Below are 14,208 nucleotides of genomic sequence, written 5' to 3'. Positions count from 1 at the left end.
TTTTTCTAAGATAAATAATTAAAAGTGGTAGAAAAATTAAAATTGTGACTTTGGAAAACTCAGAATGTATAAATCTACAATAATGAATACATTCTGGGGTGCCTGGGTGGCTTTAGTTGTTAAGCATCTGCCTCTGCTCAGGTCTTGACCCCAGAGTCCTGGGATCAAGGAATGCATTGGGCTCCCTGCCCAGTGGGAAGCCTGCTTTTCCCTCTCCCATTGCCCCTGCTTGTGTTCCCTCTCTTGCTGTCAAATAAGAAATCTTAAAACACACACACACACACACACACACACACACACACAGCAATGCAAATCACTCCGTATCCTCCAATTCCTTTGATTATCAGTTTCCTCTTTGATGGAACCTTTTTTTTTTTTAAGATTTACGTATTTGAGAGAGAGCACAAGTACGGGGGGTAGCAGGCAGAGGGAGAGAGAGAAGTAGGCTCCCCAAAGAGCAGGGAGCCTGATGGGGGCTCGATCCCAGAACCCTGGGATCATGACCCAAGCTGAAGGCAGTAGCATAACCAACTGAGCCACCCAGGCACCCCGGACGGAACCTTTTAATTCACAAAGAGTTAAGGAGGGAGAAGACGAAACAGTTGAATTTTCTAAGTAATAACAGTAAAAGCTTCCTTAATAACATGCCCAGATCTCTGCCATTAAAATACTGTTTTGACTAGTTTATGACAACTTACAGCCATGAAATTGCTAACTATTAAGTCTACATATTGACACAAAGTTAAGTTTAAATTTGAATGCCAAGGTTTTTTCTATGTAATGAACCGTTCTCATACAAACTTTTTCTTCCAGAAATTCCATTTAATCTTCCCCAGATGGAATACACGTAAGCACGTAACTGGGAATAAATCTCTTATTCTTGCACCTCAGAGATTTGTATAGTTGGATGACTTCCGGAGAGCTTAAATAGTTTCCACTAGTGATTCTGAGACTTGGGAACCATGGCTATAAACAGAAGAATACTCAAAAGCCAGCACATTCTGAAAACTTCTAACGTTATTCTTAGTTGAAGGAACTTGCTTGAATTTGTCTGAATCTTTTACACCTCATATGGTATTTAAGTAGATTAAAAATAGCGAAAAGATTCAGAAGCAGAAACTTACATTTTGAAGAGATCATCCATTAAATAGTGGTCACATATTTCCAGATCCATTACGGACATGATTTTGGCATTTTTTGCTAGTTGTTTAAATATTTTAACTATTTCAGTAACATCACAATCTACTCTAGTATTTAATGTATGCTCATGATTAATGTATAGTGTGTAGAGATGCAATTACCACCACCAAAAATATTAACTGTAAGGAGCACCTGGGTGGTTCAGGTGGTCAGGCATCTAGCTCTTGATTTCAGCTCAGGTCATCTCAGGATTGAGCCCTGTGGTTCTGTGCTCAGTGGGGAGTCTGGTTTAGATTATCAACTTCTCCCTCTGCCACACTCTCCCTTGTCCAGCTAAAAATACGTAAATCTTTAAAAAAAAAAAAATGTTACTTCATCTTTAAGAACAGAAGGCGGGGCATGCCTGGGTGGTTCAGTTGCTGAAGTGTCCAAGTCTTGGTTTCAGCTCATAATTTGAGTCATGGGACTGAGCCTTGCATTGGGCTTTGCTCTGGGCATGGAACCTGCTTGGAATTCTCTCTCTCTGCCCCTCCCCTGCTCACAGCCTCAGTTTAAAAAAGGAAGGAAGGAAGGAAAAGAAAAGAAAAGGAAAAGAAAAGAAAAACTGTGGAAGCAACTTAATTCTGATATATATATTTTATATATATATATATATATATATAATTCTGATATATATATCACCAGTCTTAAACACTGGATGTAATGCTTCAATAACTTACTATGATCTTTTAAAGAACTATTCCACATAGCTCATTTATTTTATCACAACTAAAAAAGATAATTCCCTTTGGGAATAAAGGGTGCTAAAATAGAGGACAATTATCACCACCCTCTGTAAAATATAACTTCAGCCTATATTATTTGGAGTTAATCTATCATAAATTACTACATACAACTGGAAACTTGGAAGATTGGATTTTACTAACAATCTATGCCAGGGATCATCTGGTCTATGGGGCAATTTCAGTCAGTCTGCTGCGTATTTTCTGTATACAGAGTTTTTTTTTTTTTTTTAAGATTTTTATTTATTTATTTGACAGAGAGAGATCACAAGTAGACAGAGAGGCAGAGACAGAGGAGGAAGCAGGCTCCCCGTGGAACAGAGAGCCCGATGTGGGGCTCGATCCCAGGACCCTGAGATCATGACCCCAGCCGAAGGCAGCGGCTTAATCCACTGAGCCATGTTCCTTTATTTTTCTATATTGTTTATGGCCTTTTAGCACTACAACAATAGAACTGAGCTCATATGACCTGCTAAGACTAAGATACCTACCATTTGCTCTTTGACAGAAAATGTTTGCTCACCTTGATCTACACCATGAAAATAATTATTATAAATGGATTTTTAAGTAACTTATAACTTCCATTAAAAAAAAAAAGATTTTATTAAGTAATTTCTACACCCAATGTGGGGCTTGAACTTACAACCCTAAAATCAAGAGTCACATGCTTCACTGACCGAGCCAGACTGGTGCCCCATAACCATCATTTTGTAACTAAAGAACTGGATAGAGCATTTTAGTTTCTATTTGAAAAAGACATCCCTGATAATGGTTTCTCTCTATAAACCAAAAGCATTTAGCAATTATACCTCTGAGCACCAACAAAGATGAAAAACCTGAAAATGAAATTTCCAAGAAGTAAATCTGAGAGGGTATCTAAAGGTTATGTTCTTTCAGACAGCTTGGGTTTTTGTTATTTTTAAAATCTTTTCACCTACACACTTAAAATAACCTAAGTCCTACACAAATAATAACAGCAAGGATAGTATAGATTGCTTCTAATCTTATTTTAGGTTATTAAATATAAGGTGACTTTAATGAACTAAAAAGACATTTATTCGAATAAAATGAAATACCAAAAATCTAGAGAAAAGAAAAAGAAAACTGAGAGCTCCAAATTTAAAATGTGTAAGATCTTTTAAAAACTGGCAAGCACTTAAAATACATTAAATGATTAGGACAAAACCTTCATTTCAATGCCATAAGAAAATGATCTTGGGAGTATAGATACCTAATTACAAGTAACTTGGATGGTTTAGTGAAGCAATGAATAAATAGGTCAATTGTTAAGCCTACATCACCTGTATTGAAGTAAGATTTAATACAGAATAGAAATAAATCTGAAAAAATAGGTCACAACACTAATAGAATCTTAACTAAAAATCACGTAAACTTTCAGAACAGGAGAGCCATTATTAAATTGTTCATAATTTTTACCACGAGGCAAATAAAATTGAACAGAAAATCTATATTGAGGGACTATACAAATGTTATTTCCACAAATTCCATGACAATTACTCAGTGTGTATATATTGCAAGTCTTAGACTATCAGTAAAATGACTAAACCTGAACTCCTAGCACTGTATTAACTTTAAGGCTTATAATTTTATGTATTAACTTAGTAATCAAAATCTTAACTTTGACTATCACTGATTAGCTTCTCAAAATCATTCCTATTGCCTGAAAGATTTCTGTTAAGACTAATATTAAATATGTTAAGATTTAAATGATATGAGAACTATGGATCCTCCCACCTAGACCCACCTACTCACAAAGAAATAAAACTAATATGAGGCGGGGGGGGGGGGGGGGGATAAATGGAATCACAGTCAAAGGATGATAAGGTTCAACTTTAACAGTGAATGTTTTGTTCAAAGTTCAACAATTAGATTTTAACTACTTTAAGTAGATCGTGATACCTGGATATCTAATAGCTAGATGCTGGGTATGAGATATTAATGCCTGTACAGTTTGCTCAACTACACACAGACGTTATCCTAAGAAATCAGTTTTGAAGAGTAATTCCTTCCCCTGTTAAATCGTAGAAAATTTATTTCCAGATATTTGATAAATTGAAAAGGCTGCTTAGAATTCCAAGAGTTCAAATACAATAAAAAATTAAGCAAGACCTATAAAGCACTGACCCAGATCAGAAAGTGTTCAGCCTAAAAATTGAAGTAATTAATTAAAACGACTGAATTCAAGACAAACACAAAGACTAAAGTCAAACAAACTTTACCAGATCCATAAAATCTGAGAACATACATCCACAAAACTGGGCTTAACATTCACAATCCATGAAGAGAAAACAAAAGTATATTCTTCAATGTTAGCAGCTCTGCTAATAAACAAGAATGGGCTTCAAAAAATATTTCCAGTGGCTCAAAAGAATGTCTAGCCACAGCTCAAAATTCAGGTCCATGTAACAGCTGAGTCAGAAATCTGAGCAATCCATCTTTTCCTGAACATTTAAAAAGTGAATCTCCATCAGTATGTATATATCCAAAACAAACTTTCGATCTCCACTCATGGTACAGTAAAAACTCAGTAATATACCTCCCTAATAAAACTTTCATCATATTGACAAATTTATTTTTATTTTCCTATTTTACGCACCCCCCCCCAAAAAAACTTTTTACCAATGAAATGGTAAAATTAGAGGCAACTATAACTTAAAATTACACAGCTTCTTAATGTTTTATTCAGCATTCTTTACACAGAAGAAGCTTCACTGATATTTAATTTACTGCAGCATCCTGTGGGTGAAGCACAAAATTACATTAATTATAAACAAAGAAACAAAGCACTTCTGACTTTTTAAAATTATATATATATTTATATCCAGTTGACAAATAGCATCACATTACTGTATAAAAAAACTAAAAATCACCATGGACGCTAAGGCCTAAATTCTTATTCCAACTGTTCCCTTTGTTTGTATCTAAGAGATATTAGAAATTAAATTCCAGTATCACCAAAAGAAAAAAAAAAGGTCTACATTATTTACACACAGTATGGAAAATAAAAGCTGCTTTTTGGCTAAGTTAGATTGCTGTTACCTACAGTATATATATAGTAAATTTTAGGGGGAAAAAAGCACTACTAAACAAATACCATTTCAAATGGAAATGTATTATGCCTAGAACTTTGTTCTAAAATTAATTGTATATCCTAGTGTCTGTTGAATAGAATTTGTCTTCCAATAAATCTACTAAAAATTTGAAAAGAAGTACCACTATGCTTCTTTATATTGCTAATCTAGACACTGTTAAGTATAATATTGTAATAACTATAAGCACTGAAGCTTAAATGAAACAATGGCAACATGTGTGTAGATGGAATTTTATTTGAAATTGTAAAATATAATGCCTTAATATTTACCCATAATTATGAGACTACCTAATATTCTTTTCATCCTTTAAGTCTCATATACATTATGCCCCTAAACAGTGAAACCTTCCAGTAACTTACCAGAAAAAAAGTTTAATTATATTATTCTGTTCTTAGAATTATTTTTCTAATATTTAAAAACATATCTAAGCCCTTGGCAAAAACAAACACAATCAATTCAGTGTAACAGACTGAGCTTTAAACTGTACTTTAATTTTCAATTAACTGTAACCTACAGGTTAACTGAACCAAATGCAGAATTTTAAATGACCCCTACGAAGGTTTTCAAATCAATTATAGAATGCATAGAAAAGCAGAGATAAGTTTTGGGCAAGGTGTAAGGTAGTTAATGTGGAATATGGTAAATGCTAGTTTTAATAACAAAAATGGTACTAAATGTACATGAAAGTTAAATTAACACAGTATAAAAGAGAATAGCTTAAATAAACTGGGATTCACATATTACAATAGCAAAGTCATGACCAAATGAACTGAAGACAAGAACAGTTCTGAAAATTCTTTTTTCAGCCTACTTCTAAAAGAAATAGTCAGGCTTTTTTTCCTGTACATAAGTTTTGAGCTTTGTCTATACCATATATAGTAGAAAAATAAATTCTTTAGCAACCTAGAAACAGTTTATAAAACTCTTAAAGTTTAATTTTCTTTGCCAGACATGCCAATGTTAAACTGACAGCTATAAATTAAAGCTATATAGACAATAGGTTATTAAGTAATATAGAACAAGTTAAGAATACTACATTTACCGGATTTTTCTTTTTAAAAATTACTGTACTTTCTTAATTCCTGTGTGCTTTGCAATAGGAATAATAGGGACTTTGTTTTCTTAGAAAAGATAATAACACATAAGAGTATAACACAAATAAGATAATTTATAATATACATGTACTTCAACAGCAGCCTGGTTCATGTTGACATCTTGATTCTGAAGTTGAAATTAGAAGTACAATACCTAGGACATACACAGTTGGGAAAGACAGTATTTATTTTAGGGAAAAATGAGCAAATCAAACTCTTAGGGGCCTTGAATCTCAAAATCATCTATTTACTATAATACACATAAGACAACCTTAAAATTGCAGTATGAATGAGGTTTACAATATGGACCAAAGAATTTCCTCTTCCTACAGAAAAATGTAATTGAACAATGAAAAACACACCATTTTTTTTCCTTTCCAGAAAAAAAATGGCGCGGTTTGATAATAAACGAATTCTGAATAAAGTCTAAAAATATTTACCTATGCCACCTATTCTGAAATTTTTATCCATAATTTAGTGTTCTGGTTGTATCTTCGCTAACAAAATGTTTAACCCCCAAAGCAGCAGTAATTTACAGCAAATCTGGTACCAACGTCAAAAGAAAAAACTGTTTTAAAAAATGGTGCAAAAGCATTCTGATTTTAGTACAACGTATCACAGAAAAGAATATGAATACAAGTTTGCAATTTTATATATACACATTTCAAAGAGGTTGTCAGTACCCAAAGTATTTTTATTGCTATATTAGCAATGGATTTTTGGATATGTTCTTAAGGGCCACATAAAAATAGATTCAAGGAACAGATTAAATTGAAGTCCTAGATTAAAATGTTTGGTTTAAAGAATTTTCTACAACAAATTTCATGTTTATGTACGAAAAGTTATATAACCCTTATATGAAAATGTCATGAAGTATTTTCTACACTATACTAAATGTATTTCCCAAGAGGGAAAAAATTAAAATATCTAAAATATATTAGATTAAGATTATAAGACCATCATAGATCTTTTGAACATGCATCTGTTTACAGAATTAACAGTATACAAGATGTTTATGTCATTATGATCCATAAAGAAATGAGTTGGTGACAACTATCCTTTGCACAACATTATCAACTCACTTTAGCCACAAGTATGTCCTTGGTATGTGTGTACAAGAAGTATCTTTGTTTACCCCTCATCAAATTATCCACAGGTTTACTTAGAAGATGAAGGAGCAGAAATATGTTTAGTGTATTTTTCTTTCTTTCAAACAACATCCCAAGCATGGCATAAGTAGCCTGAAATTATAAAATACTTAACTGGGCTTTTAGTTATCTACACAGATTGCTAAAATGTAAATTCAGTTGCCCAAATTAACACATCAAATAACAAAATCAGCCATAAAGCAGGCTGAAAAGCATTAAATGTTTCATATATGTGAGTTTTTAAATCATTTAATTTCTATAGAAAAATTTTATTCACAATATAATGTGACCAAAAATGCCACAGGAATGATATACTGATTGCAATAAGGTTGCATGCAACAGCAGCTTTGTATTTTATAGCTATTTTTTTTTATAAAAATTAAACCTCTCCAGTCATGCTTATCCATGGTCTTAGATTTGTAATGTAAGTGAATAAGGAATACCATACAGTTCAAAGAGAAAATGTTTCATCATTTTGAATGTGAATTACCTGTAAGAAAAATCAAGTATACTACTGAACCCTGAAACATGCATGCTTAGTTTTGCTTTTTGTCAATTTCAGGCTGTCTGCAATCAATACCTACTTATATAATACCAAGAGGATCTGTCTGTAACTGTGGTTGAATCAGCTGAGGTTGCAAGGGTGGTGGCAACTGAAGTGGTACCATTGGTTCCACCAACTGTCCTGGGTTTGAAGGTGGTGGAGGAGCCACAGTGTTCACAGTTTCTACAATTTCTCCATTATAAAAGAAAAACTGACACTGCTGAATGAACGTTTCAACAACCGATTGATGGATCTTAGTGGTAGACAGAAACTCTCGATTTTCAAAATCGGGTCTCATCAATGTTGGCCAAAAACAGATGGATAAGTTGTCTGCCGTCATTAGGTTGATTTTATTTTGTTGACTAACCCTAAAATTATGACAGGAAAAACCAGTTAGAAACCAATCAAAATTCATGACAATTTAAGTATTGTAGATCTCAGATGATAATAGTTTAAAAAAAATCTTTTATCCTAACTTCAAATTTAAACCATTTTTCTTCTTGTATATTCTAAGATGTTAAACTAAATTCCAGTATCAGGAGACAGCAATAAAATCCATTCCTTATGAAAACCAAGGAGTCTTTAAAAAAAGGTTGTACATAGGGTTTTATACTTACAGAAGCCTCCTTAATTTGTGTGAGGGGAAAAAAAGCCACCTTTTTCTCAGAGTAAAAGAAAACATGTGACAAATTTTAATGAGTTTCTGGCAACAGAAACAGAAAATTCTAATTGCATATCCAAATTCCTTGACTATTATGAGAGATGAAGAGATAAAGTATGGTATGCCATACTTTGAACCTTGGAAAAACCAAACTCTAGAAAAATGACTCTATTATAATGCTCCAAGAGGCTTTTTAACTTAAAAAAAAATTAGTTTCTAGTATTGCAAAGAAGAATTTTTCCAATCATTAAATAATTTACCTTGCTACAAATTTATTTGAAAGACAAGAGTTCACAGAAATACATTCCACCTTAAAATTCTTAGGATTTAATAATAATTTACAAATGATCATACATTATTAAGATTTACATCTAGTTCTTTAAATATGTGAGCAAGCACTTCTACCATTATCTGTATTAAACAAACATAAGAGGCAAATCTTGGATTTTTAACTCAAAATTATACTAAGAATCTTAGTATTTTTTTTTAAAGTTTTTATTTATTCATTTATTTGACAGACAGAAATCACAAGTAGGCGAGAGACAGGCAGAGAGAGGAGGAAGCAGGCTCCCCATAGTGCAGAGACCCTGATGCGGGACCCGATTCCAGGACCCTGGGATCATGACCTGAGCCAAAGGCAGAGGCTTAACCCACTGAGCCACCTAGGCGCCCCAAGAATCTTAGTATTTTTTTTTTTTTAAGATTTTATTTATTTATTTGACAGGCAGAGATCACAAGTAGGCAGAGAGGCAGGCAGAGAGAGAGGCGGAAATGGCTCCCTGCTGAGCAGAGGGCCCAACATGGGGCTCGATCCCAGGACTCTGGGATCATGACCTGAGCTGAAGGCAGAGGCTTTAACCCACTGAGCCACCCAGGCACCCCGAATCTTAGTATTTTTATCTGACCTTCTTATTCCACACATAAAGAAAGAGCCCACTATGCAAGGTAGTGAAAAAAATTCTCATAATTAAATTTGCACAGCAAAATATTTTAAATATAAACCAAAGAATCCCCTCTCCCCAACCAAAGAATTACTCATCTGAGGTAAAATATGTCTTAAAAATGTGTTCTATGGGGGAGTCTGGGTGGCTCAGTGGGTTAAAGCCTCTGCCTTCCGCTCAGGTCATTATCTCAGGGTCCTGGGATCGAGCCCCACACATCGGGCTTCTCTGCTCACCAGGGAGGCTGCTTCCTCCTCTCTCTCTGCCTGCCTCTCTGCCTACTTGTGATCTCTGTCTGTCAAATAAATAAATAAAATCTTTAAAAAAAAAATGTGTTCTATGGTAAAAATTATTCCTATTTGTTAAGAGACAAAGTTAGAAATTTAGAATAAAATTAACTTTTTATTAAAATATAGTGGGCTCAGTCAGGTGTTTCTGTGCAGCAGGCAAGTATAGATTCTGAAAAAAAGAAAAAACCTTTAAGTTGAGAGAAATTAGAGTACGGACATCAGGTCTATTGCAGGGTCAAAATTTATAAAAGAAAGGTACCAAATAAGAGATGAGGGTGGCCAGGGAAGGCTTCTTTGAAGAGATAATGTTTGATGTGTGAGTTAAGAGTGAGGGCAAGTGGTAAAATGGTAGGAAAGAAAGGTAATTCAGTCAAAACAGTGGTTCTCAACTTAAGTGTGTATCAGAACCTCCGGGAAGGCTTGTTAAAACACAGACTGGTAATTACGTCTGAGGGGAGACCTAATAATTTGCATTCCTAACAAGTTCTGAGGTGATACTGCTGCTGCTGGTTTGAGGACCAAGGCAGTCACATTAAGATGTAATGACAGACAGGTGCAAACTGATATTTTTGATGTGTGCATGGGGGAAATTTCTGGAAAGAAGGTGTAACTGAAGAAGTTAGAACCAGACCACTTAGATAGTTTTTTCTTTAGGATATAGGATGTTATTCAATGGAAGAGATATTTATAGAAAGATCATTCTGACAAGATCAAAGGAAGAATCCAATTCTTACTTCAGCACTCTAATCTTGCCAGACAATAGTATCTTCACAAATCATCCTTACACTCCATATTGGGTAAAGTCTCTGACAGTACCATGTACACATCTGTTATTATATCAAGAACCACTCGTATGGTAATTTTCAAAAGATGATATTCCACTAATTATATGTTCATACTAGTATGCTGGTATTTTCTCAAGGAGGGAGACTTCAGAGAACAATTACCAGGAATGTTAATATAATTTTATACTACAATGACTACAACAATAAAACTTTAAACATTGGTTAATATTCTAAGAGGTACAAACTGATATGTACTTGGGTTTTATTTAACATTGATGTTATTAAAAACAAACAAACGAACAAACCCAAACACCCAAACTTCAGTTCATTGAAGTGTCGAAAGAAAATATTATGAAGAACAGACTTTTGAAAAAATTAGCATACATACTAATAATTCTATTTAGTCCCAACAACAACTTTGTGAGGTGTTATTTTTCTCACTTTTATAGTTAAGAAAATGAAGACTTACGCAAGGTAAGTAATCTGCCTAAGGTCAAAGAACTAATAAAAATGTTTCAAAACCAAGCCTGTTTGACTCAATAGTCGGAGCTTTAAGCTATTATACAATATTGTCTTTCACTTAAGAAATGGCATTGTGAGTACTATAATTTTAGAAAAAAGAATAAACTTGAAGCTTAACATACTTAAGGCTTTTAATACAGGATTAGTATCCTGCACTTCAGGTTAACAGAGTAGATTATAATATGAATTTAAGTTTCTGATGAAATACCACCTTGTGGGCTATATGCAAACAAAACAGGCAAGATATTCAAAAGCAACACAATGTGATACAAAAAGCAAATGAAATGTCTTAATAAGACTTAGGTTCTACTTATAAGATGTGTCACTTACTATGAGACACTGAGCATACAATTTCCCTCTGAGCATGAACTTTCCCTCAGAAAGTTAAGTTAGTTTTAGAAGAAAGAAATTTCCATTACATCACTGACTAGAAACCTCAATTCTTCCAACTTCAAATGAGGCTGATTTGGTTAAGAGTCATTTCATACCTATAATTCCAAGAATCTACAGAAGAGAAGTGTTAAAAAAATAGCAGTAATAAAAAAACAGGAAGATGTACCTATTATACTATTCATAATCACTAAATGTACTAAAAAAGTTATATGCCTTTCTTTAAACAAGTTGGTGAAAAATCTGTTTTAAAAATCCAGAAAAAATAGTAACAAAACTGAATTGTATGTTTAGTATGCCTTTTCTCTTATATTTATAAAGTCTAAAGTTTGAAATTTATAGTACATTTGCAAAAACAAAAAATAAAAAATACCTGTTTAGATGTGTTATTACATATCTGAATACATCATAGTTTACAGGATGAAATTTCTTAACAATTTCTTTCAATGCATGAAGACGTTCTGTTTTATCTGGGATTTCTGTAAAATTAAAGTAGAGAGAAATCTGTTGAAACTTACACATTTAAAATATTTGATAAAGTTTTCTGCTTTACTTATTGTAAAAGACAATGAACAATCTTTCTGAAGCACATTAGGATAGGTAAACAAAAACAAAATATTCTAAAGAACCTGCTAAATACTTCATCATTTATTACAACAGCCTTTCTCCAAATAAAGCTAGTCAGAGAGGGTCTAAGAGACACAGAGACAGTAAGTACCTATTTTCCTATCTTTTTCAAAAAATGAAGACAAGAGGCCAAAGTTAATTTGACTTAAAAAAAATTTAAATACACACATGTACACACCATACATGTTAAAATTTTACTGAAATACATTACAGATACATTCATTTTAAGAGTTCATTTTTCTTACAAAGCCTCTGAGTTTGAATCAAAAATGCACATCTCAAATTTCTAGTAAAATGATCTTCAAACTTCTAGAAGCACTGAGTCACTTGAGAGACCAGTTAAAATTAAATATTCCTGGGGAACACCCCCCGCAACAGGTTCTGATTTTGTTTACTTGGAGGAAAATACATTTAAGAAAGAGTCTTGTAAGTTAACATTTTATTAGCTACACATTCTAGTGCATGACTGATTTTAACACATAGCAATCAATATATAATATATAACACCCGCCATCATCATCCCTCTCCAGAAAAGGAGGCTTGTAACTTACTTGCTGCTTCCAGTAACTCTGGATGAAGAGAATATGGAATTAAAGGGTCTGGCAGATCTGCAAAGAAAGCTTTAAGAGCTCCAGCTACAGCATTTACTGTTACTTCCATTGATACTAGACTGATATTATGATCTACAAGACAAAAATTTAAATTTATAAAATAAATTCTTTTTTATAAAATAAATTTTTTATATATTATAAGAGAAGTAAGCTAAACAGGTACTTATAGATCCCGAGATTTTAGAATCTTCTCATCAGCCATGTTTCTTTACAGGCTGATTCATCCCTCCCCCACTCTTCTAAAAAGTTTGCCTGACATAAGGGAAGAGAGAACCAAGCAAGAAGCATCTTCTATTACAACAAAAAAATGCTGTTAGGCTTATAAGAATGTTGATGAACATTAGCTTTCACTAACATCTATCTTTTAAAATGTTTTGTTTACATAAGCTATTTAAAAAGCTTTATTTAATAAGAAAATTGAAAGACAAAAGACAGGAATTAAGCACATAAATCTGAGTTTATACCTTCTAGCTTATGTTAATTTTTTAAATGAAATATTTTAATTTCAACACTTATCAGTGAAATTCTGACTTAAAAGACAAGAATGGAACATACTAAAGGTGTATCATAAGGTTAATTTGCTATTAAAAGAATCAATATTTTCCTTTTATAAGTACAATGGATACTTATGATAGAAAATGTATAAACACAGATTAACAAGAGAAAAAAATTACTCCATCACCTAGAGATAATCACTGTTTATACTTTATTTTAGCATATTTCCTCAGCCCTTTTCTACTCATTAAAAAAATAAAACAACCAGAAAAATCATAAATACGTTTTATACTGGATTTCATTTTTAAGGCATTACCAAAGATTATTAAAAATTTTACAGGCAACTTTTAAAAACTTTTCTGTGTGTGCTAGGTAACATTTAATTGTAATATAACTGAAAACTGAAAACACAGTACCAAGAAGCTATATATAATCCTTAACCCATTACTGGCCTTTTGCTCTAGTTTTAATGACCTCAAAATATTCTCCCAGATCTAACAATTTACATAATATTTTATTACTGAACATCTGGATTTTATTTAAAAGCATTACAGATACTATGATAAACACTTTTATATAATAAATCTTATTTTCTTAGGCTACATTCTCTGTAACAACAGCTACCTGAAGAATATTTAATATGGTTGTATAGAAAACTCTTCATTATCTCATTATTCATCATAGTTCCTCTAATCACTCCCATTCTAAATATGATAAAGTTAGGATTTAGAAAAATTTGGGCCTATGGCCCAAAGACAGTAAGTGGCAGAACCAGAAAACAAAACAGGAAATCTAATTCAAGAGGCCCTAGTATTGACCACTACCCATTCCCCTTCATTATCGTTAAGTGAAAATGCACAAATCTGATTATTATAAAGTCCAGTTTATCCAACAAAATATTTTTTTAAAATTACGTACTATATATACAATATACTTTTAAAGCAGGGAAAACACACACAAATCTACATTTTACGTGGGTATCTAATATTCTACTTATAAACCCAGTGGATAGGCCCCTCCCCCTTTTTAAAAAATTTCAGACAATGCTGCAATGAATGACCTTTC

The 14,208-nt window shown here is 32.9% G+C and overlaps 1 protein-coding gene across 5 annotated transcripts in view; it reads right to left on the bottom strand.

Moving 5' to 3' along the window:
- Positions 1–4,142: 4,142 nt before the first annotated feature.
- Positions 4,143–14,208, bottom strand: part of ARHGAP5 (Rho GTPase activating protein 5) — a 76,733-nt gene continuing 66,667 nt past the window's right edge. For 4 of the 5 annotated variants that reach the window (XM_046007256.1, XM_046007258.1, XM_046007254.1 and 1 more), the window contains exons 5-7: positions 12,589–12,720; positions 11,784–11,889; positions 4,143–8,189 (exon numbers count right to left, since the gene is read on the bottom strand). In XM_046007256.1, the coding sequence (XP_045863212.1) occupies positions 7,862–8,189; positions 11,784–11,889; positions 12,589–12,720 (566 nt within the window). In that variant the 3' untranslated portion in view covers positions 4,143–7,861. The remainder of the gene's footprint in view (positions 8,190–11,783; positions 11,890–12,588; positions 12,721–14,208) is intronic. The other variant, XM_046007257.1, reaches the window with a different exon arrangement.

The sequence above is a fragment of the Meles meles genome, chromosome 6 (assembly GCF_922984935.1).
Source record: "Meles meles chromosome 6, mMelMel3.1 paternal haplotype, whole genome shotgun sequence".
In the NCBI taxonomy this organism is placed as follows: domain Eukaryota; kingdom Metazoa; phylum Chordata; class Mammalia; order Carnivora; family Mustelidae; genus Meles; species Meles meles.
This window is presented reverse-complemented; position numbering and strand designations above follow the sequence as displayed.